Source organism: Quercus suber, unplaced genomic scaffold (assembly GCF_002906115.3).
Source record: "Quercus suber isolate HL8 unplaced genomic scaffold, Cork oak 2.0 scaffold_106, whole genome shotgun sequence".
In the NCBI taxonomy this organism is placed as follows: Eukaryota; Viridiplantae; Streptophyta; class Magnoliopsida; order Fagales; family Fagaceae; genus Quercus; species Quercus suber.
In genome coordinates, this window is record NW_027069571.1 from 1,358,958 (window position 1) to 1,381,827 (window position 22,870).

At 37.3% G+C, this 22,870-nt stretch overlaps 2 protein-coding genes and 1 pseudogene across 3 annotated transcripts; 1 reads left to right on the plus strand and 2 right to left on the minus strand.

Moving 5' to 3' along the window:
* Positions 1–4,488: 4,488 nt before the first annotated feature.
* Positions 4,489–6,042, minus strand: LOC111998057 (galactoside 2-alpha-L-fucosyltransferase-like; annotated as a pseudogene).
* Positions 6,043–7,747: 1,705 nt separating this feature from the next.
* On the minus strand, positions 7,748–15,847 carry LOC112006346 (probable aldo-keto reductase 2). Of its 2 annotated transcripts, none has more exons than XM_065775199.1 (5): positions 15,516–15,847; positions 15,227–15,427; positions 12,962–13,134; positions 12,778–12,880; positions 7,748–8,305 (listed from the first exon to the last, which is right to left on the minus strand). In XM_065775199.1, the coding sequence occupies exons 1-5, from the start codon at positions 15,729–15,731 to the stop codon at positions 7,967–7,969; spliced, it is 1,032 nt and encodes a 343-aa protein (XP_065631271.1). In that variant the 5' UTR covers positions 15,732–15,847; the 3' UTR covers positions 7,748–7,966. The 2 variants fall into 2 exon arrangements, with proteins under 2 accessions (XP_065631271.1, XP_065631272.1); XM_065775200.1 differs by lacking the exon at positions 7,748–8,305 and adding an exon at positions 9,623–9,694 and having other exon boundaries at positions 15,516–15,840.
* Positions 15,848–22,016: 6,169 nt separating this feature from the next.
* On the plus strand, positions 22,017–22,640 carry LOC111998055 (IN2-2 protein). The gene is made up of 2 exons (XM_065775155.1): positions 22,017–22,332; positions 22,416–22,640. Exons 1-2 carry the CDS (start codon positions 22,132–22,134, stop codon positions 22,623–22,625), a joined length of 411 nt encoding a protein of 136 aa, XP_065631227.1. The 5' UTR covers positions 22,017–22,131; the 3' UTR covers positions 22,626–22,640.
* The last annotated feature ends 230 nt before the right edge of the window (positions 22,641–22,870 follow it).

Consider the following 22,870-nt stretch of genomic DNA (forward strand, 5'->3'; position numbering starts at 1 on the left):
GTTATTAGATGTATATATATATATATATAGTTGTGGGTGTTTAATTAAGTATAAAGGTAAGAGTTTATATGCAAAGTTATTTTTATAGATTGGGCCTTATAGAATATAAGCTTGTGAGGGGGGTGGAAAGTAAATTTTAAAAAGTTTGAAGGGTGACTCATCAACCCTTTTCCCTTAGCAATACACGTGCCCCAGCAAGTCAAATTCCCTTATCTTTTCTTGGCTGCACCAGAAGCTTCATCTTCCATTCTTCTTTCTCTATTCCTTTTTCTTTGTTCTTATCTCTTTCTTCTTCACTTGTTCCCACACGACAGCACCTTACTTCTCACCAATAGCCTTCCCTCTCTCACCGAAACCATATATCTTTCTCTAAAAAGGAATTGTTAAATATTAGCATTGATACACCATGTTGAATATGCTAGTATGGATGCGGAAGCGAAAGTATAAAGTATAGAATATAATAACACACGAGAGTTACGTGGTTCAGCCTAACGGCCTACATCCACGGAAGAAACCCTAAAGGGCTACATCAATAATATATTATAGTGTAGTACAAATCCTGTGTTACAATGAATCATAACATGTGTATATATAGTAGACTAAACCCTAGACTAATAGATTTCTAGTACAAGTAGGAGACTTGGCTTGCACACAAAGTAGAATTAGGCTTGGGCCTATACTAATGGGCTAATATATCTCTAACACCCCCTCTCAAACTCAAGATGGAAGTTTGATGAAATCTTGAGATTTGATAAAATTGAGAAGGTCCCTTGAATGAAATTTGGCTCTGTGACAGTAAGGCAATGGTCTTGCAGTGTTGATGCGACTTCTGACGATGGCTTGACTATGCTGGAGAGTTTTGACGGCAGCAGTAGGAAACCAAAGAAGATGAACGCAGCGAAAAATACACCGAGAAAGACAAAGATTGCTCTTAAATATAATGCAAGGACAGAAAACCATGGCCACAAGAAGGTGGCTCTGATACCATGTTAAATATTAGCATTGATACACCATGTTGAATACGCTAGTATGGATGCGGAAGCGAAAGTATAAAGTATAGAACATAATAACACACGAGAGTTACGTGGTTCAGCCTAACGGCCTACATCCACGGAAGAAACCCTAAAGGGCTACATCAATAATATATTATAGTGTAGTACAAATCCTGTGTTACAATGAATCATAACATGTGTATATATAGTAGACTAAACCTTAGACTAATAGATTTCTAGTACAAGTAGGAGACTTGGCTTGCACACAAAGTAGAATTAGGCTTGGACCTATACTAATGGGCTAATATATCTCTAACAGGAATCAAACTCTTACTAAAGTTTCAGCTTCAAGTAAGTATATATGTTTATTTTTTATTATGGGTATTTTAATGGTGGTATGGTTTGCTTTAGTTTCACTTCTATGTTCTCTAATATTATTGTTAGAAGCTGAAATTTGTGGTTTGTGAAATGAGGAAATCATGAACTTGTAAGTTTATATACATATATATATATATATATATATATATGTTGTGTTAAGAGGCTTTGAAATTGTGTTGGTGATTTGTTGAAGGTAGGTTAGGGTTTTTACCAATTAATGATTTTATATGATTAAGGAAGTAAGAAAAAGTTAGGGTGATTACTTTTGATGTTACTGCTGGGACTTTTGTTGTATTTAATTTTGCTATAAATGGTTAAATGACTATATATAAGTGTTTTCTAACATGTCTAATGAGTGTATAAAAATCTCCATATGAAAATACCATTGTTTGATAATTGTTTGTGAATTTACAAGAAAATGTTGCAAAGCTGTCACTGTGACAAATTCTGTGTTTACGCATGATAAATTATGTATTAAATTGTACACAGTGAATTTCGATGCTAGGGATATTTCCTATGAAAGCTAAGACACATGTGACTGTTATGAAAGTGGTCTCACAGCATTTGGATAAATATAAAAATAATGGTTTAATTTCTAAATTGCATGAAAGTTTGTCAGGACAGATTTGAGTATGTTGTCTTGTATGATTTTTAGTAAATCATGGTTTTATGATATGGCTCTAAAATTGATATGATATTTACTAGGCATCTAGAGGAGTTTCTCTATAAAATTGCATGACGTTTGGATGTGTATGGACAGTCCATTTGTATTTTACAAATGAGGCATATGTTGCTGAAATGAGCAGTAAACAGTAATTGTTAATTCTGAAATTTAGGATTTAATTCTAAAGTTAGAATGAATGTTTTAAGCTATAATTTAATACGCTTATCATTTGGTATGTCTAGATCATATATAAATTTTTTATGATTTGGTTCAAGGTAGAGTACTCTAAAGGAGGGGTTTTAAATTATTCAACTATTGTTTTTATGGAGCTATTTTGTTCATGCTATATGTTGCCTTGTGTAAGTTTATACATGTACCATTGCCTCCAATCTCAAACATGTTCTGAATTGATTTTAAAGCTGATTGACATAATCTGAATATGAACATTAAAACAATGGTTTCTCTATGATTTGGTACATCATGTTATTTGATGAATGTATTTTGTGTTTGGGGAACCTCATTGATGTGGGATTAGGATTTTCTTGATTTTAAGAGATAAGCTTTGAGATGAATGTTTAAATTTATGATAAAGAATAATTGATAGTAATAAATTTTGATATTTGGTTTAGATATTACTAGCCCCCAGGTCTGAGCTCCCTTGACTTTAAGCTTTCGGTTCCTCTACTTTCAAGTAAGGGATAAGTTATATGAGCATTTGGTAAGTCATAAGGTTATTTTAAAATATATTATGCATTAAAAGGTTTTTTATTAGAAATATGACATATAATCATGTTTCAGACAAAGATATGTTCGTGAGTTCTTGAAACCTTATGTATATAATTTAAGCATATTAATACTATTACTAATTCCATGAACATGATGTTTAAAGAAAACAATGGAGATGCTTTTATTATGAAATGTTATGCAAACTATGAATTTCAGTATGATGTATAAATATGAAATGTTTTCGGGTTATGTCCTCTGGTGATCTGAGCTCTGCCAGTAGGGGTTAATTACTAGCTTTTTATGAAAAATGTTATCTGATTGGCCATTAAAAGTGGGACTGGCTCTGCTATACCCGCCCTTGTTGGTTATGGTCAACTTGTGGAGGATGCCAACCTATCCTCATGGTTGAAGATATGTATTATGATGTAATCTAGGGAATACCTGGCATTGTCAAGAATGCTGGATGCCTAGCATAGTGGTGTTGGAAGCCTCCCATATAAGTACAGACTTATCAAACATGGACTAACCAATATGTTATTTATGAACAGCTATATTATGTTATTAATAATGAGAGAATGATTTTGTTTAAATGCATTGTAAAAAGTTAAAAGCTCTCATGAAAAGAAGAAGTTCTGATAAAAAGAAAAGCTATTCTTTAAAGATAAGAGTTTCTGAAGTTTTGTTGTGCTTTAAAGATAAAGAATCTAATGAAAATGTTTTAGTGTTCTATAAAGATAAACCTTTTGATGAAAGTACAAGTTTATATTAAAAAGTTATCAGATATCTGTTCTTTATGAAACGTTCAGTTTTATGACTATGAAAGTGATAATATTTTACGAGAAAAAGTTTATGAAAAAAAGTTTTATTATTCTTTAAGATGTTTCTAGTTTAAGACAAAATCACCAATTATCTGTTTTAAGTTAAAATGATTATGTTGTAATGAGAATATATATACATATATGTATGTATGTATATGATTTTAAATAATCAATAATATACTTGGTGACTTTGTAAGAAATGAAAGAAGTTCAATCCGAAAGGTTTTGGTAATATTATTCTGATAAGAAAAAGGAGAACAATTATTTTTCCGATGAAGAGCGAATAAATTATTATTATGAATATTATAAAATATTATGCATGAAAAGATGTTCTCCTATGTGAATGTCTATAAAATTAAATGATTTGATTTACATGCATTCTTATTGAAGTCTTGTGTATCTTACCCTTACTGAGCTGTGTAGCTCACCCCTTCCACTCTTTCATTCAATAGGTTTTATTTTGGAGCAAAGGGAGCCTCAGTCGAGTTTGGAAGGAGCTGGTTTTAGTTTTAAACGTATACATCCCAAATTAGGAATTTGATGTTTAGCTTTGTAGTATTTGTGTATTTTAGGATCTAATGAAAGTTGTGTACCTTAAAGTATTAAGAGATGTATTATGTGGAATTTAGAATATGAGTAACTGATGGATTATGTTATTTTTTGAGTATAATGTAGATGCTCTGAATATCAAGTAAAAAGTTATATCATTTAAGTAAAGAAACAGAGATGAAAAGAAAGAGGGAATCTTTTGTAGAATCTTTTGAAAAAGTTTAGTTGGTTCTTGTTAATACCAAGTTTAAGCTTGATATTAACATGCCGGTCATGGTCACAAATCCGGGTATCGGGTTTGGGATGTGACAATATTTATGTGCAAAATTGGTGAAGTAAATACAAATAATATTTTTTTAAAAAAAAATTATGGGAAAGGGAAGGGAAGGCAGGTCGAATCTGTGATACGGGAGACGGGAGGGGTTAGGCGCCATCGGACTAGAAGCCCATTGGCACAAATAATGAATCGTAAAAGCCTACAACTCATCATGATTATCAACTAGTTTTAAGCCCTAGCTCATATCTTCATAATGTCTCACATGGGGAACAAGTGCACCATTATCAATTCCTTTCTTTGTCTTGTAATCATAAAATGGGGGAGCATGAAAACAAGGCTCCATTGATATGACCTGACGACAAGGTGGATTAGGGGTCGTCAGATTATTAGACTTTTAGAGAATCCATGGCTTCAAACCTCCAAGACCTAGAGCTACATAACCAAATGTTGACCATTCACTTGTAACCAAGACATCAATTAAGTTGAGGAGATACATTTCTGCCCATGCCTTGCTGTTGTGCAACTTGTTCTCTGTATGTTGAAATTGTTGTTGGCTTGGTTGGAAAACCTCAACCACATCTCCATTCACGGTTGGGTGTTCCCAGTACAAGTTTCTTACATTCTCAGAGTACCCAGAACTCAAAGATGTTATAAGGATAGCTTTCAAGTTGGCCTTTTTTTATTGGGTAACAATAGTTCTCTTCCGATCTACTTGTGGCAACACTTTATACTTTAGTGTACAAGCTAAAACTTGATCCATCACATATTGGAAAGGACCAGGTCCTGTATCAAAATTTCTTGTTTGAATTCCAATCCTCTCATCTGCTTTAGCTAAGTAGGCTTGATAGTACCTTGTTATTAGTCCCCATACATGATTTAAGGGGTGGAAAAGATACTGGCCTAAGTGGTAGAAAATGATATCTTTTTGTGGGAATAATTTGCTTAATTCTTGCTCAAAAGAGGGCATCAAGAAGAGAGATGGGACAAAGTAGTTATCTGATTTCATTATCAACCAAAGAACTCTACTGAGAAGAGTTTGATCTTGATCACATAAAAGAGCTTATCATGATCATCATAATCATGTGCTAGATGGTAGTGATATTGTTGAAATATTTAAGATGTTCTTCTTCAACATGTTCCCATAAGAATGAGGAAACTTTTGACTAAGGATTTTAAATGTCTCTTTGAGGGGGAAGTCAATAGACAAAAACCATGATTTTTCTGGAAATGGCTCACAGAAATGATCAGCCATATCTATTCCTTAGTCAACAAGCAATACTCTATTTGTGAGGAGGGCATAGAGAAATGTAGATGTTAGGGTTAAAACCCTGTTGCCCAAGCCACTATAAGATATCCACATAACATACTTACACTTTGTAGAACTAGCACTGTGGTTAGACTTGAGCTGTTTTTGTGCTCTATTGTATGATTTAGTATAAGGTCCACATCGTTTATGGAGATCTTCATGACTCTGTAGTCTTGAAAGGAGATAAGAAGATGGTTTGTGGAGTGATGGTCTTCAAAATAAATTGGATTGATATCTGCTTAAGCAAGATCCCTCATTAAATCCAGAAGCAAGAAGTCCACCAAGTAGTTTGTCTTTAGGCATCTCAGTAAATTGAGAGGAAACATCTTCTGAACCTACAAATTGTAGTAAAGAAATGAAAATACTATGCTTATTTGATATGATAGAATATCAATACAGGAAGATACTGTTAGGCGTGCCTTGTTTTGTTGGTAGAGATTAGTAAGGGTAATTGGGTAAAGCAATAATGTTGACTGCAAAGATCACAAAAAAAAAAGAAAAAAAGAAAGAAGATTCAAGTGGCTTAAGCTAATGAAGATGAAGTGTAGTTGGAGAAGTTGGAGTAGGCAGAGAGGCAGAGCATCAAGCAGAGAAGCAGAGCATTAGATCAGAGTAATGGAAGATTAGCATTTGGGCTTGATATACGACAATCATGATTAAAACGACTTGTAGTTTACAATGTAATGTATATATAGACACGTGTAATGTACTGATTGGTTGTAAGTAAGTAGATTTGTATAATGTGGGATTAGTTAGTTGTCAGTTATCTAGTCTGGTGATTGTTCTAGTATATAAATACCTCTTGTATTCACAGTTCTTAATTAATGCAATTAACGAAAAATTTCTTAAATCTTGGTCTTCTCTCTGGCTTGTTCTCAATTCCTCTCTTTCCTAGCTCTCTATTTTCTTATAGAATGAAACTACTAAGAAGGATGTTAAGATACTATTTATTAACAAGAGTGGGAATGACACAGGACAGCCAGAACGAAACTGAAATAACGGAAAAATAAAAGATATGACCTAGGAGTCAACACCTAGGCTTGGCTTGGAGTCAGCATCAAGTGGGGAAACCACTAGGAGTCAACACCTAAGGTAGACTTGGAGTCAACACCAGACCAAAAGAAGGACCAAACGGCCATTGTTTTCATTCATCAAAATATCAACTTTCTCCTAAAGGAGTATAATAGGTTGCTTATAAAGGATTGCTAAACCCTAGTTTTAATTGGCTTAAAAACCCTAATTGCCTTATTACAAAAATAATCTTGCTTCCCAAATTAAAATACTAATAGCCTAATAAACTACTAGGACCTAAAATATAAAAATACAATTGACTTGCAAACATAAATAATATTAAATAATAATTTTCTTGCATATGACGCAGGACAACCAGAACGAAACTGAAATAACGGAAAAATAAAATATATGACTTAAGAGTCAGCATCTAAGGCTTGCTTAGAGTCAGTACCAAGCGGGGAAACCACTAGGAGTCAGCACCTAGGATAGACCTGGAGTAAGCACCAGACCAAAATAAAGACCAAACGACCATTGTTTTCATTCATCAAAATATCAACTATCTCCTCCAGAAGTACAATAGATTGCTTATAAAGGATTGCTAAACCCCAGTTCTAATTGGCTAGGAAACCCTAATTGCCTTATTACAAAAATAACCTTGCTTTCCAAATTAAAATACTAATAGCCTAATAAACTACTAGAATCTAAAACATATAAATACAATTGACTTGCAAAAATAAATAATATTAAATAATAATTTTCTCGCATCTCCCACATCAGGAAATCTTTTTGTCTTTCATGTGTTAGATTAGATGCCTCACTTGTACTCAGTTTGAGGGATAGAGGCCACAAATGATCAGTGAGCTAGTTCCACGGTGAAATAAATATAACAATCATAAGGTTGAATACAACCCAAACTTGATTGACCCCAAGGCACCATATAGGCTAAATCGTCTAGTACTTGGGACCATGTTGTTTGTGTAAGGTTTACTACATGTGCAAGCATTCATTGCATAAAGTAGAATATAAAAAATGAGATAGATAATTTGTATTCTATGTTTATAATCGAGGTCGTTGAAGCTGGTATGATTATAATTTATAAGCATATATTATTTTCAGCATAACGTACTTATTCTTTAAGCAGTCAAGAACTCAACCTAAACTCAATGTACTTGTTGATACATGATGAATAACAAAAGCTCATGAAACTCACATACACATTGATACATAGAAATAGACTTGTGCTTATGTAGCTTTCCATGAAGAAAGTGGTGGGGTTTCAGAATCCTTCCAAGTTGCAACATCCTTCATATATCTGTCGCCCATCACGACATCCTTAGTAGCAAATGATTCAAGTTCAACCATTTCTTCTGGTGTCAGTTTCACAGACAGAGCTCCAATGTTTTGGTTGAAGTTTTCAATCTTGGTGGTTCCAGGTATGGGACACACGTCCTTTCCTTGGTGATGAACCCAAGCAAGTGCTAGTTGTGATGGGGTGCATCCCTTCCTTGCTGCCATTTCATTAACACGCTCAAATATGGTTTTGTTATGCTCTAGATTTTCAAGTTGGAACCTAGGTAGGAACTGCAAGTAGCAACTACATATATTAGCTAGCATCAGGACTGAATCACGAAACAACAACAGAGACTTTCATGGAGGCAGGGTCACTACTCATTCTGTCATTCATAAAGCCAATGATATTTACACATTAAAATACTCATTGTTATCAGCATCAAGACTTCATCACTAAAAATAATTTTGAGGTAGCACAATTTATAAAGGCAATGACGAATATAAAGTTTTTAAAAAGTCCATAACACATCTATTTAGGTCTGTAGGCATCCACAGCTGTTGTTCCCTGGCTTAATGATGAGGACAGCACACCTTATTAGATTGGATTTTTTATGTAGTTGGATTAGTTCATAGATCATGCCTATGAACTTGCTAGAAAATGTGAGTTAGCTTTTAGATCCCTGTTTATGAGGTATCCTGACATCCATAGTGTCACCACCAGTCCTCTATCTTCAAGTAGCAAGCCTCAATTCACCTTACCCCCTACGCCTCAACCCACCTTACCCCCTCCTATGCCCAACACAATTAGTGCACCATTAGCTAGGAATGATAAAGGAAAAGGAGGGGAGAGTGAATCATCAAAGATCGGTTCCCACCTACAATGCTTTAAATCGCAAGGCTTTGGTCATATTGCTGCCAAATGCCCAACTAAGGCCCTTGTCCTTTATGAAGAGGAGAAAGAGAATAAAGAGGACGATATAGAAGAAGTGAATGAACCTAACATGGCTGAAATCAATGTCAGAGATGATTAATGCAAGGAAAACCTTAAACTTGGTTGCATTCAAATGATACCAACTCACAACCCATGAGAGTGATCTAGAAAAGACAGAGTGAGGATTCCATTTCCTATGTAAACCAATATGCATGTGAAAGTCCCAAAACTGAAAGCATGATTCCATTTGAAGTAAAGTAGGAAGCCTTTAGGTACTCATTTCACCCTATGATAGGGCACTTGAGTCAATAGGAACATATAAGCATCATGAGGTAAGTAAACAATTTCCAGAAAATGATAATCCCTATAAAATTCATGCTAGTTCAAATTACATGAAATTTCAAGTGCGGGATTTCATCATGGTTCCAAGTAAGCAATTGCAAGCTTGTAGTACTGAATCAATCAAAATGTTGAAACATGTTGGACCAAATGCATATATTGTTGATTTTCAAACTGATTACAAAAATGACTCCATCTTTAATAGTGAGAATTTGGATATTTACAAAGGCCCAGCAGTTTATTACCAATCCCATGATTTTGTCCAAATCCCTATACCAGCATGTAAATAAAATATTGATGCTATTTTAGATAAACAGATTATTTCTACTAAGGATGGAGAAATTCAGTGGTACCTAGTTTGCTGGAAGGGATGACCAATATCGGACTGCACTTGGATCACAAGAGATGAACTGCAACAACTTGATCCAGATTTATTAGAGTACTACTCAGAGTTATACTTGATGGAGCAGAGTCTTCCCCACCCCAGGAGGGTTGATGAGGACAACACACCTTATTAGATTGGATTTCTTATGTAGTTGGATTAGTTTAGGATTCCAATTTATTTTGAGTTCACATAAGGATTAGATGATTAGATAAGTATTGGCCTTTAGATTACTATTAGTTTAGAGTTTTATGGTGGCCAAAATCGGAAATTAGCCATAATTTTTAAACATTATAATTAGTAGGCTAAGTTTTCAAACTATATTTTTTACTAGCATCTTGAGTCTTAGAGACTCGATTTTGGCCTATAAATTGAGTTTTTAAGACTCGATTTCCATGGGTTAATCACGTCTGATGTGGCATTTTTTCCATGTGGCGCATACATGGAAATCGAGTCTCTAAGACTCAATATATATGTGTTTTTAAAAAACGGTTCCTACAACCACTGTGCCATTGATAATGTTTGAAATTTTTTTTTTTTGACTGAAAAGGTAGAATTTGAATTAAAATAATAAAATAAAAGTACAAAGGTGTCAGGCTATACATACTAGCCTGACAACCGGGACAAAGAAAAAAATAAAAAAAGAAAATCATTATTTTGTGTATGTTGGTTTGGCAAACCAACACACCAAGGACAAAGGAAAACTTAAAAAAAGGAAATCATCATTAGCTGACACCCAGGACAAGGAAAGACTAAAAAAAAAGGAAATCATCATTAGTTGTGTACGTAATGTTTAATATTTATGTAGAAATGGCTGGACTTATAAATCGAGTCTTAGAGACTCGATTTCTATGTGTGCGCTACGTGGAAAAAACGCCACATTAGAGGTGATCAGACTATGGAAATCGAGTTTTGAGACTCGATTTATAGGCCCAAAATCGAGCTTCTTAGACTCGAGATGCTAGTAAAAAATATAGCTTGAAAACATTTCCTACTAATTATAATGTTTAAAAATCAGAGTTAATTTCCCATTTTGGCCTTTTATGGTTTATGAACTTTTATTCTTGCAAGCTCTATATAATGGCTTCAAGTGGTTTATGTTTTATTAGACTTTTTTTTTACTATTTTTTTTATAGGTAATAAAAGTTTTATTGATAGCAAAAGTGCAATTTGTTTACGATTGTATACTCACAGCAAAGAAAATAATACCAAAAAAAAAAAAAAATCAGATAGAAACTGTAACAAAAATAAGGAAAAAAGACAAGGAAATACAATGTGTAAGACCCCAAATACAAGACCACTCAAACAAGGTCCTAGCTAGCAAATTCTTCAACAGATAAATATGTCTCTCAGTGTCCTCAAAAGTTCAAGCATTGCATTCCTTCCATACTCACCACATAAGACATGCTAGTACTATATTCCAAACATTTGAAGAATAATTCCCCAATCAATTCCTCCAAGCGAAAAGAAGAGAGACAACTGTATTCGCTATTCGGCATCCCCCGCTGAACCCCAAACAAAAGAAGAACCTCACTCCACAAAGCATGAGCAAAACTACAATGGAGTAAAAGGTAATCCACAGTTTCCTCATCACACCAACATAGGCAACACCAATTAACAAGAGGCAAGTTCTTTCTAACAAGGTTATCTATTGTAAGAATCCCACCCCTAGCAGCAGTCCATAAAAAGAAAGACAACCTTTTAGGTATCTTAACACACCAAATTCTTTGTCAAGGGAAAGAAACAGAAGTTGCTTTCAATAAAGAATTATAAAAGGAGTGCACATAAAAAATACCATAAATGATTCAACTGCCAAATTATAACATCATCACCCACCCCCCTTGGAATTCTGGCAGAAACATGCTCAAAGAAAGAGTGAAATCTCCCCGTTTCCTAGTCATTTAAACTCATGACGGAAAAGTAAGTTCCAACTTCTACCTCCCCCATCTGGAGCATATAAAATCAAATTAGAAATCAGAGCATCTTGAACCACAGCACAGACAAAAAATTCCGGATATAACTCTTTCAAGGAAATAGGACCGCTCCAGGAGTCATGCTAGAATTGAATGTGAATACCCTCTCCCACTGCATACACCATATGACTGCACCTTTCCTAATGTTCTTCCACAACCCACAGCCATTTGTCCCTCTAACAGCTCTATTGATTAATGAAATTCAGATGAGAGATTTTTCAATTCATTGGGTGCTGATTCCTAACACCTTAGGTGTTGATGGCTAAATTTTCTTGCTTGGTGCCAATTCCAAGCGAACCCTAGGTGCTGATTCTTAGGGTTTATCTTTTAGTTTTCTTGTTCTTTTATTTTCTCTTAATTGTCCTGCATCACTTAATTTTCATGACTCTAAAAGATTCCAGAAGGCAGTTCAGATGACATAAACCGAGGTAGGAAAATAACAATTGTAATCTAGGTATGCCATGCTTAATTTATTCAGTTCAATCAGTATGATGTGCCCTTGAAGTATTGGCATATATTAAAATCAGTATCTTTCAAGTAGTACAGCATCCAAAAAGTCAAAAACTTCTTTCATAGACGACTTACATAGATTCTAGAATTGATTATTATAATTCTTTGGAGCAATGACAAAATAGCAACAAACAATTAGTCCATAACCATTACATAAAAATAGTTTTCTGTAAAACGAAAATGAGTTAAATGGGAAAATATTCTATTTCAAGAAAACTGATCTAGAAAGCGGTTAAAAAATCTTATTATAGAGAAGAACCAAATATTCTGAATGGCTAAATGAGAAATGAGGTAGGATACATTAACAAATATAAAATAGAAACTTGACATCTGCAGTGTGAAGTTATCAGCAAAACATTTAGACATTGAAAATAACTTGTTCAGATTATTAGATTACCTGTATACTATAACCACTAACGTAGTTGGTAACAAGTCAAACCTTATATGCTGTATTAGTTCATTAAGAGAATCAGGCAGAGCATATAGATATTTGCAAGGTCAATCACTATGTGAGCCAACTGGGGAGATAAAATCTCTAATAATGCACTGATGATGCTATAAAACTGTGAAACTAAATGCATGTATATCTCATTTCGAAGCACAACATTTGAGTGATGGACCTACAGACCTTTCGGAAATCATCGTCCGTCAGATTTTCAAGAAGCTTAGACCCAGATGAAAAGAACCCTCGTCCTAGAGGACTGTATGCCACAATCCCAATCCCTAGTTCCCTGAACAAATAGGAGAGTAAATTTAAATTTTGAACCATAATTATTATATACCTTAAAATGCAATTGTAATTGACACCTCACCTGCAAGTAGGAATTATTTCTTCCTCCACATCTCTAGACCACAAAGACCACTCTAGCTGCACAGCAGTTATGGGATGAACCGCATGTGCCCTTCTGATTGTAGAAGCAGAGGCCTCAGATAGACCTATATACTTCATTTTACCCTCTTCAACTAGTTTCTTGAGTTCTCCAATCTTACAATACAAAGGAGATTAGAATTAGAGGATGCTCAACAGCAAGATTTTAAAAGATGCNTAGCAAGATTTCAACAGATGCATAATGGGACACATAAGAGAAAAATAGTGGCAACAAATCTAACAACTAAGCTAGCTAACAAAGAGATAACTGCAAGATAATCACTGTAACAATGGTATATTGATATGTAATTAGACTACTTAGAATATTATAATGCTTGCTGATCATTATCTGACAGTCTTGATAGGATAGTTCATGGTTACATGTTCTTAGGCAAATGGTAGTTTCCTTTATTCAAAGATCTCATAAATAATTACAAAATAATTTAACAATGATGATCACTTACAGTGAAGCATGAAGCTAAATTTAAATATGCATATTGATAGTCATCATATGTCAAAATATGATGCCTTCACAACAATGCTCATTAATCCTTCAAAAGGGGCACAAGTAAAACATGGTTCCTTTGACTCTCTCTCTCCCCAAAAGGAAATGTGAAGTCACTAAAAATATATATTAAATATAAAAATGAATTCAGAATATTGATTTCTTGAATTTGCCTATGATGCAGTCCAAAATATTAGGGATGCGGAGATACAGATAAGAATGGGGGGGATGGGATGAAGTTGTATGAAATACATTATATAGAAAAGTGAAAATGAGTTCATCAAGACAAAAGCGTTAGTTGATTCCCGCATTAATTCAATATTCAGTTCAATCAATTAAAAAAACATAAAAATCATTAGTTTGATTCCCTCACTCGGTTGAATTGATTGAAGTAGAATAAAGGAGAAAATGAGGAGTTCCTACTTTGGTTTGCTTTTGTTGTCATTCATACACATGATCTTCTTCCAATACTCTAAACTATAATGGAAATGTGAAAGAAGGTTTCAGTCGTTCCAATACGAATGAGCAAAAGAGGCAAGTGAGAACAAACTTCTACTTTTTTGGCACCGCAAGTATAGAATGGAGAAGGAAGTCCACACAATGTTCATGTTTAAAAAATATGAAAGTAAAAAGGCTTCTAATAGTGTTCCTGAGAGAGGAAACTACAAAAAGGAGATTGTAACAAAGTGTGGCTAAATATCCTGCACTCTTTTTTCTGAATGACATTCTTTAAATCTTGGATCTTCAGTCAAATCTTAATATGGCATTTCACTGAGACAGGATATGACTCCAACGGGGACTTTTAAAATCAGAAGACAAAATCAGCTCAACTCTAAATGGAATCCGAACAGATTCTGCTCATGTTGTTCAAATAATTATCAGGAAATAGAAAATGAAAAAAAGAAAAGATAATAGGCTAAATTTCTGTAAAAGGGGATTTCTCTACTGCCAACATTTCTGGTTCTATTCCTGAATTGAATGCATACACTCTATTTCCACCAGCTATTGTTTGGAAAAATCCAATTAAAAAAAAATTTACAAAGCAAAAGAGTTAGAGTAACACTAAAATTGAAGAAACACATGCTAACAAAGATCATGAGTTGAAACCAAGAAGAGAACATAAACAGGATAAAATAAGGAGATCGATTGTGACATGCCATGACATTGCAACTAATAAGTCAACCCTGCCGCCATAGAAATTTGCCTCAACTTAGGCTTTACTACATTACTTTATCTAAAAATGGAGTGACCCTTGTAAGCTAGAAAGAACTTTGAAAAGAACAAAGCACACTAGACTAGAGAATTTGGAACAAAGATTCCATAATATAATAATGCTTACAAAAAATTAGAACTAAATAGTCCCTCCCTTTTTTTTTTTTTTTTAAGAAATACAATGGTCTTTATTGTGTGGAAGTTGGTTACAAATACATTAAGATAAGGTTGTGAGAGTTAAAAAAATGTATACTCCAGTTCCAGCCATCACACACACACAAACACACACACACACATATATATGCAAAGAATAATTTTTGATATTATAATAATGAAAAGACAAATGGAGATGGTACTATATATATAGGTGTGTGTGTACGGAATTGTCGATAGAAATTAATTTCAGGGGACATTGAAAAGAAAAAAGCACAAGACTGACTAGTACTTAAGAGTAAGACTTGATATATCTGAATCAGATATGAATTAACCAACCGTGACTTCAATGGGAACGCGGGTGTCAACACGATGCTGATAGTAGAGATCAATACAATCAATATTGAGGCGCTTCAAACTGGCCTCACAAGCTGCTCTCACATACGCTGGATCGCCACGGATTTCCCTCTTCCCATCCGCAAAGCTAATACCAAACTTTGTTGCTAATTCCACCTTCTCTCTTACCCCTCCCTTCAAAGCCTGTAGCAACCCACGCACGCAAATGGACAATTAAGAGTGAGTAATGCATATGTAGGAAGTGAACACGGACAACATTTTAAATTAGTACCTTTCCAAGGAGGATTTCATTGGTGAAGGGGCCATAGATGTCGGAGGTGTCGAGGAAGGTGACACCAGTGTGGATGGCATGATGGATGAGAGTGATCATGTCTTCGTCAGGCTTTGGAGGACCATAGAATGCGGACATTCCCATGCACCCTAAACCTTGTGCAGACACCTCCAGTCCCTGTGAACCCAGCTTTATTCTCTCTACTCTTCCACCCATTATTAATTCTTTGCTCAACTTCTACTGCTGCTACTACTACTTGTTGCGCTTGCTGCGTTTTAACCAAGCGGTAGAAGAAGAAGAAGAAGAAGAAGAAGATAGAAATATATATATATATATAGGGTCCTATTACTCCTACTCCTAATCCTACACCTACAAATACAAACCGTCCTCTTTCGTAATTATCAAAAATGCTGGCGTAAGGACATACGTTTACTTTGGGTAACTATTCCCTCGCTCCCACCCCGTCTGTCTGTTGGAGGGATTGCGTTTTAAAGTTGAAAAAAAATATAATAAATAAATTCAACTAATTTGTTTAGAAAAGATTATTTTTGCTAATTTATTCTACTATTAAATTTATTTTTGTTACTATTTATAAGTCTTATAATACTTTTTGATATTATTCATGGGTCCTATTATATTATTTCAGTTAACTTTTATCTTTATTTATAGTACTTTTAGGAAAAAATTTTCAATTTCAATAAAATAAGTAAATCTCAAATGGGTCTTAAATATATAAAAATAAAAAAAAAAGTAAAAAAAAAAAAGTGTAGGGACTCAACTTGGATTGGACCCAGAGTATGAATGGGTTTGCAGCTCAACAAACCCAAACAATAAATTTGTAGAGAGTGGATCGAAGGTTTAGGCGCTAGCCGACGTTCACGAAGCATGAATTCTTTTCTTTTATTGAAAAAATACTTAGAACTATTTACAACTGGAGGATGCTCCTCGGCCTATGGCCGACAAGGCCTTTTCTTCCTTCTCCCCCCCTCCTCTTACTTTACTCGCTCCTCTTATATAGTCTTCATTGTCCTATCTCGTTCTTCCATCTGTTGATCATCCATTCGCCTTTCTTCTGACCGTCCGTCCCATCAGAGGCCTTATCAGCACTCAAGTGGTATGAATGGGTTTGCAGCCCAACAAACCCAAACAATAAATTTGTAGAGAGTCGATCGAAGGTTTAGGCGCTAGCCGACGTTCACGAAGCATGAATTCTTTTCTTTTATTGAAAAAATACTTAGAACTATTTACAACTGGGGGATGCTCCTCGGCCTATGGCCGACAAGGCCTTTTCTTCCTTCTCCCCCCCTCTTCTTACTTTACTCGCTCCTCTTATATAGTCTTCATTGTCCTATCTCGTTCTTCCATCTGTTGATCATCCATTCGCCTTTCTTCTAACCGTCCGTCCCATCAGAGGCCTTATCAGCACTCAAGTGGTTCACCCTGATCAACGTCGCCCTGCCAAGGGGTTACATCCCCATTAATGTGGCCAGAGGGGTTAGGTGAATGCATTAAGGATGAAGGTGACAGCTTGCTCTGGGCTTGTCCCTTCCCAAAATTATCCTTAGTATGCCGAAGACGAAGAGGTCTTCGGCGTGGATCCAAAAAAGAGTCTCTCCCTAATTTAGCCTCGGATGGTCATCCTTCCTCGGCATGGGCCTTGGGCCTACTACACGATGGGCTGAGGTTATTAGGCCCACGAGCCCCACAATAGCCCCTCAAAATCTTGCTGCACGTTCCCTCGGACGGGGAGGAGGGTTTTGATATCTACGGGCCCTCTAGACGAATTGCCCCACTTCGGTCCGCGCTAATGCTGGCAACTTTTCGACTGCCCGATGTACGTTTTGGCGTTTCAAGACTTGGTGTGCACCCACATTAAATTTTAGCAGCTCCACATTTCCCACTTTCAACGATGTGATGGTAATTGTTCGGTGGGGATCTCCTGCTTTTACGGGCAGACGGTTACATTTGGGGAACCTAAGGGGGATTATAAGTACTTGTTTGAACCGCCTGGTTTCCTCATTTTCGCGCTTACGACCATTGATGCGTATAATTTGAATCTGGTTCAACTTACACATTGCCCGAAGAGGATCTTCATATTTCTATAAGTCTTCTTCTCCCGGTAACACCAAATTTTCTTTGATTCTACTCCTTCTTTTCTTCTTCTGGAACCTTTAGTCGTCCTTGGGGATGGGTAAGTTTAAGAAGTTGGTTGAGTCCGACGAGATGATGAACAAATTCATTGTTGACTATGGGATACCCAATAATGTGAGTTTGAGGTACTGTGAAAAAGGGGAGTGGTACATTAAGAGGAGAAAGGGTGAAGTCGTGATCCCGATAGTCGCTTTTGTAGAAGGAGGGATGAGAATCCCTATGAGGTCAGTGACTATCGGTTACCTTAGGCATTTCCGTCTGGCTCCTACCCAGTGCGCCGTGAATGTATTTAGGATATTAGTGTGTGTAGATACCTTGAATGAGAAAATGGGGCTGAGACTGACTCATCACGATGTAAACTGGTGTTACAACCTTCATCACCTGAGAAGTAAGACGTACTATATGAAGACGAGGGATGACAGGGTCCGACTTATCCAGTGCCTTCCTGATTCTAATAAGGGGTTGACTCAAGATTTCCTCATAGTGTCGGGGGAGTGGCACAACGGTCTTCACTGCCCAACAGTAGAGGGGGAGCCAGGTAGGGTATCCGAAGTAGGAGACGATCTAGATTTCAGTATTTTTATTTATTATTATTTTTTTATAGCTGCATATCCGCTTTGATTGATTAACCACAGGAGTTTTGCTTTTCTCTTCGCAGATCTGCACGCCTTCGCACGTCATTTCCACTGGGTCAACAAAGCGGATTTGGAAACCGTTCTTAGGACGGAACTTTTCCTGAACGAAACTGATAACCAGGTTAGAGCTACTCACAAAATCCTCGGATGCGACCCAGCCCAGAAATCATTCCCAGTCCCGAAGCACGTAATTAGAGCTCGTGACCCTCGGCTTAGGCAGATTACCGTGGTGGAGGACGGTTTTGCATTTTTCGAGGGATCTTATATACCTGAAGGCATTCCGCTAGCAGGTCCCTCCTCATCCCACCAAGTAACGGAGACCGAGGAAGGACAATCTAAGAAGGCAGGGGAGGTGGTTGAACTGAGCTCTTCTGAGGACGAATATAGTGTGTTCAACCTAGCTGATCAGTCCGAGGATCCTTCTGGTGATCTAGGAGACCCCATCTGTCCGAAGCCGATCTTCGGTCCCTAAGAGTTACTACTCAGGCCGAGATGGGTTTAAAAAGACAGCCCCAAACCAATCTTCTTGACCTGCTTGAAGGCAGCTCCAAGAAGGGTGCACCGAAAGAGTCGCAGCCCAAGCCCTCAACACCTCCGCCCTAAATTTTAACTGTGCAAACCAGGTCATCCTCTACCCCTACAGTATCAGACCCTCAGACCGAGTCTTATGACCCAAAAAGGAAGAGACCTTCCAAGGGTAAAGAGCCAATGGATGGGAGCAAATCCCACTCCCCGCCCGAGGAGGGTGGATTCCGCAGGCCTCCGAAGCAACTGAAACTCGGTGGTCAACGCAAAGGTAGGAAGATCGTCCAGCAGTCTGAGGCCCAAGCCTGGCTGCCAGCTGCCATGCTCCATGATCAACCCTTGATGGATGACGCATCGATACGGGAATCTCAAGGAGTTGAGGGGGCTCTCGTAGCCGATGCCCTGGAGAAGTCTCTTCTCCTTCCCACTGACATGGCCGAGCTAAGAAATATGAGTGGGTCAGAGGTTGTCCTTAACCTTAAGAAATATCTAGGCATGGTGGGTCCCTTGGTACCTATTTACTTTATTTGAACTTCGTTACTTAGTACCTTCCCTTCTCTTTACGGAGTTACTTGTTTTTATTGGCAGGCTATCCAGGCTCTTTTCAGGTTGGACGAGGAGGTCGATGGCCAGAGCAGCGCCTTAGCGCAAAAGCGTGACAAGTTCTTGAAAGCTGCCAGTACCCTCAAGAGATCTGAGGCCGACCTAAAAAAGGCGACCGAGAATTTGGAGGAGATGACAAAGGCCAGGGACACTGCTGCCTCCGACTTAGCCGCGGCTAGGAAGCAAGCTGAGGATCAGACCAATCGCTTGCAAGACGTTGAGGGCCACCTACAAGCTGCCAAAGAGGACATTGCCGACTTGAAGAAAAAGTTGGCCGAGGCAGTCCATGAGAAAGGTATTGCTGAGTATGCCAGGGACGAGGCTGTGAGAGCCAAAGATGAGGCGGTGTTTGCAAGAATAGACGCTGAGTGCTCTGTAGAATAGGCGGAGGAGGAGGCTTTCGTAGATGGGGTGGCTAAGACTGAAGCCACCCTTCAGGCTCAAGTTCCTGCAGTGTGCAGGCATTTTTGTTCTGAGACCTGGCATGAAGCCCTCAACCAAGCAGGAATTGATGCCTCATCTGACCTTAGGAGGGAGGACATGGTATATTACCCCATTGCAATTCGCGAGACTGCCCCTGTTGCTCCCGAGGAGGGGTTCGCATTACCAGCGAGTGAGAGCCACAATAAGACCGCCGAGGATACATCTTCAGCTGACAAACCCCCCGAGGAGGTTGAACCCCAGAGAACGTTGGGGGGAGTTAGAACCGAGGGTCAGGAAATGCCCCAAGACGTGGCGAGACCTCCTGCGGACTCCCCGGCCATACCCGCGGACCCTCCGAGACAAGGCCCCTAGGCATTGGCTAAAGCCTTTTGATCTGCTTATCGAGTTAATTTGCCTACTGAGTTGGAGAGACTGGCGTATGACATAGGATAGTTCTGTTTACTTTCTCTTTTATTTCATTTTGCTTCTTGCCTCGATGGCGTTGTAAGGAGACTGTATATTTTCTGTTTGAACTGAATGCTCAATACTTTGCTTCCAACTATGGATATTTTCTTTTACTTGCCTTACTCTAATATTTTGCTCAATACTTGTATTCTATTCTGGAGTTAGTCTCATGAGATCACCTGTTATCCTTCAAATATAAATCTAAGGACCGTATTATAGCTTAACTCTAGGTAACGCTTTGGTTTTTCTACAGATAGTTATTTTCTCCATAGGTTCGAGTCCTTGGACCATGCAATACCTTAGTTCTGTCTAGTACGCAGATATAGCTGAGCGGTTAGTTTCCCCATAGGCTTGAGTCCGAGGACTATGCAATGCCTTGGTTCTGTCTAACGCTTTCATTTCTCTGTAAGTATCTAGTTTCCCCATGGGTTTGAGTCCGAGGACCATGCAATATCTTGGTTCTGTCTAGTACCCAGATATAATGGTGATCGGTTAGTTTCCCCATAGGCTTGAGTCCGAGGACCATACAATGCCTTGGTTCTGTCTATCACTTCTATTTTTCTGTAAGTATCTAGTTTCCCTATAGGTTTGAGTCCTTAAACCATGCAATACCTTGGTTCTGTCTAGTATCCAGATATAATGGTGTGATTAGTTTTCCCATAGGCTTGAGTCCGAGGACCATGCAATACCTTGGTTCTGTCTATCACTTCTATTTTTCTGTAAGTATTTAGTTTCCCCATAGGTTTGAGTGCTTGGACCATGTGATACCTTGGTTCTGTCTAGTATCCAGATATAATGGTGTGATTAGTTTTCCCATAGGCTTGAGTCCGAGGACCATGCAATACCTTGGTTCTGTCTATCACTTCTATTTTTCTGTAAGTATCTAGTTTCCCCATAGATTTGAGTCCTTGGACCATGCAATACCTTGGTTCTATCTAGTATCCAGATATAATGGTATGATTAGTTTTTCCATAGGCTTGAGTCCGAGGACCATGCAATGCCTTGGTTCTGTCTATCACTTCTATTTTTCTGTAAGTATCTAGTTTCCCCATAGGTTTGAGTCCTTGGACCAGGCAATACCTTGGTTCTGTCTAGTACCCAAATATAATGGTGTGATTAGTTTTCCCATAGGCTTGAGTCCGAGGACCATGCAATGCCTTGGTTCTGTCTATCACTTATATTTTTCTGTAAGTATCTAGTTTCCCCATAGGTTTGAGTCCTTGGACCATGCAATACCTTGGTTCTGTCTAGTACCCAGATATAATGGTGTGATTAGTTTTCCCATAGGCTTGAGTCCGAGGACCATGCAATGCCTTGGTTCTGTCTATCACTTCTATTTTTCTTTAAGTATCTAGGTCGTTTTCCTTCTTTTTTTTTTTAAATTTTCGTCCTTTAGCTTTTTTGTCCTTCTCTGTACAGCATTTGTATTTTTTTTAAGAGTCCAGATAATTTGTGTGTTAAGTACATACATTAAGCTATTAATTTTTAAGAATATTTTTTCGAAAATTAAAAATATTATTAATATTCTTTTAATTTTTAAAAAATATTTTTAAAAATAATTAATTATTCTGTGCCACACACACATTATCAAAATCTTTTTTTTTTTTTTTTTTTTTTTAATTCAATCCCTCCAACAGAGCGGTGGGGCCGTGGGGGTGGAGCGAGGGAATAGATACCCTAAGAAAACGTATGTCCTTAAAGCCAGCATTTTGATAATTCTATCTTCTTGGCTATAAAAGGCAGCAACAAGTGGCAGCAGCAGCAGCAGTAGAAGTTGATTGTTGAAGGAAAAAAGAAGAAGCAAAGAATTAATAATGGGTGGAAGAGTAGAGAGAATAAAGCTGGGTTCACAGGGACTGGAGGTGTCTGCACAAGGTTTAGGGTGCATGGGAATGTCCGGCATCTACGGTCCTCCAAAGCCTGATGAAGACATGATCTCTCTCATCCACCATGCCATCCACGCTGGTGTCACCTTCCTCGACACCTCCGAAGTCAATGAAATCCTCCTTGAAAAGGTACTACTACTAATTGAAAATGTTGTACGTGTTCCTACTACTTTCCTAGCTAATTTTCCATTTTGCGTGGGTGGCTGCTACAGGCTTTGAAGGGAGGGGTAAGAGAGAAGGTGGAATTGGCAACAAAGTTTGGTGCTAGCTTTGAGGATGGGAAGATGGAAATCCGTGGCGATCCAGGGTTTGTGAGAGCAGCCTGTGAGGCCAGTTTGAAGCACCTCAATATTGATTGTATTGATCTCTACTATCAGCATCGTGTTGACACCCGCGTTCCCATTGAAGTCACGGTTAGTTAATTCATATCAGATTCAGATATCAAGTCTTAAGTAGTAGTTGTCTTGTGCTTTTTTAATGACCTCTAAAATTAATTTTTATCGGAAAGACAACTAACTGAATCTTAAGAGAGAATCTAAGCAACAGTTACTGTAAGTTTTGTCCAATATATATATATTATATATATACACATATATATAAATATAGTATCATCTCCATTGGTCTATTCATTATATCAAAAATTATTCTTTGCATATATATGTGATGG

Bases quoted from the DNA above. Each gene is read 5' to 3' on its own strand.
- LOC112006346 (XM_065775199.1), bottom strand. From the start codon at position 15,731: ATGGGTGGAAGAGTAGAGAGAATAAAGCTGGGTTCACAGGGACTGGAG. The intron at 13,135-15,226 runs GTTGGTTAATTC...TTGTATTGTAAG, and splicing joins GCGTTCCCATTGAAGTCACG to ATTGGAGAACTCAAGAAACT. The intron at 12,881-12,961 runs GTGAGGTGTCAA...CTATTTGTTCAG, and splicing joins GAAATAATTCCTACTTGCAG to GGAACTAGGGATTGGGATTG.
- LOC111998055 (XM_065775155.1), top strand. From the start codon at position 22,132: ATGGGTGGAAGAGTAGAGAGAATAAAGCTGGGTTCACAGGGACTGGAG. The intron at 22,333-22,415 runs GTACTACTACTA...TGGCTGCTACAG, and splicing joins ATGAAATCCTCCTTGAAAAG to GCTTTGAAGGGAGGGGTAAG.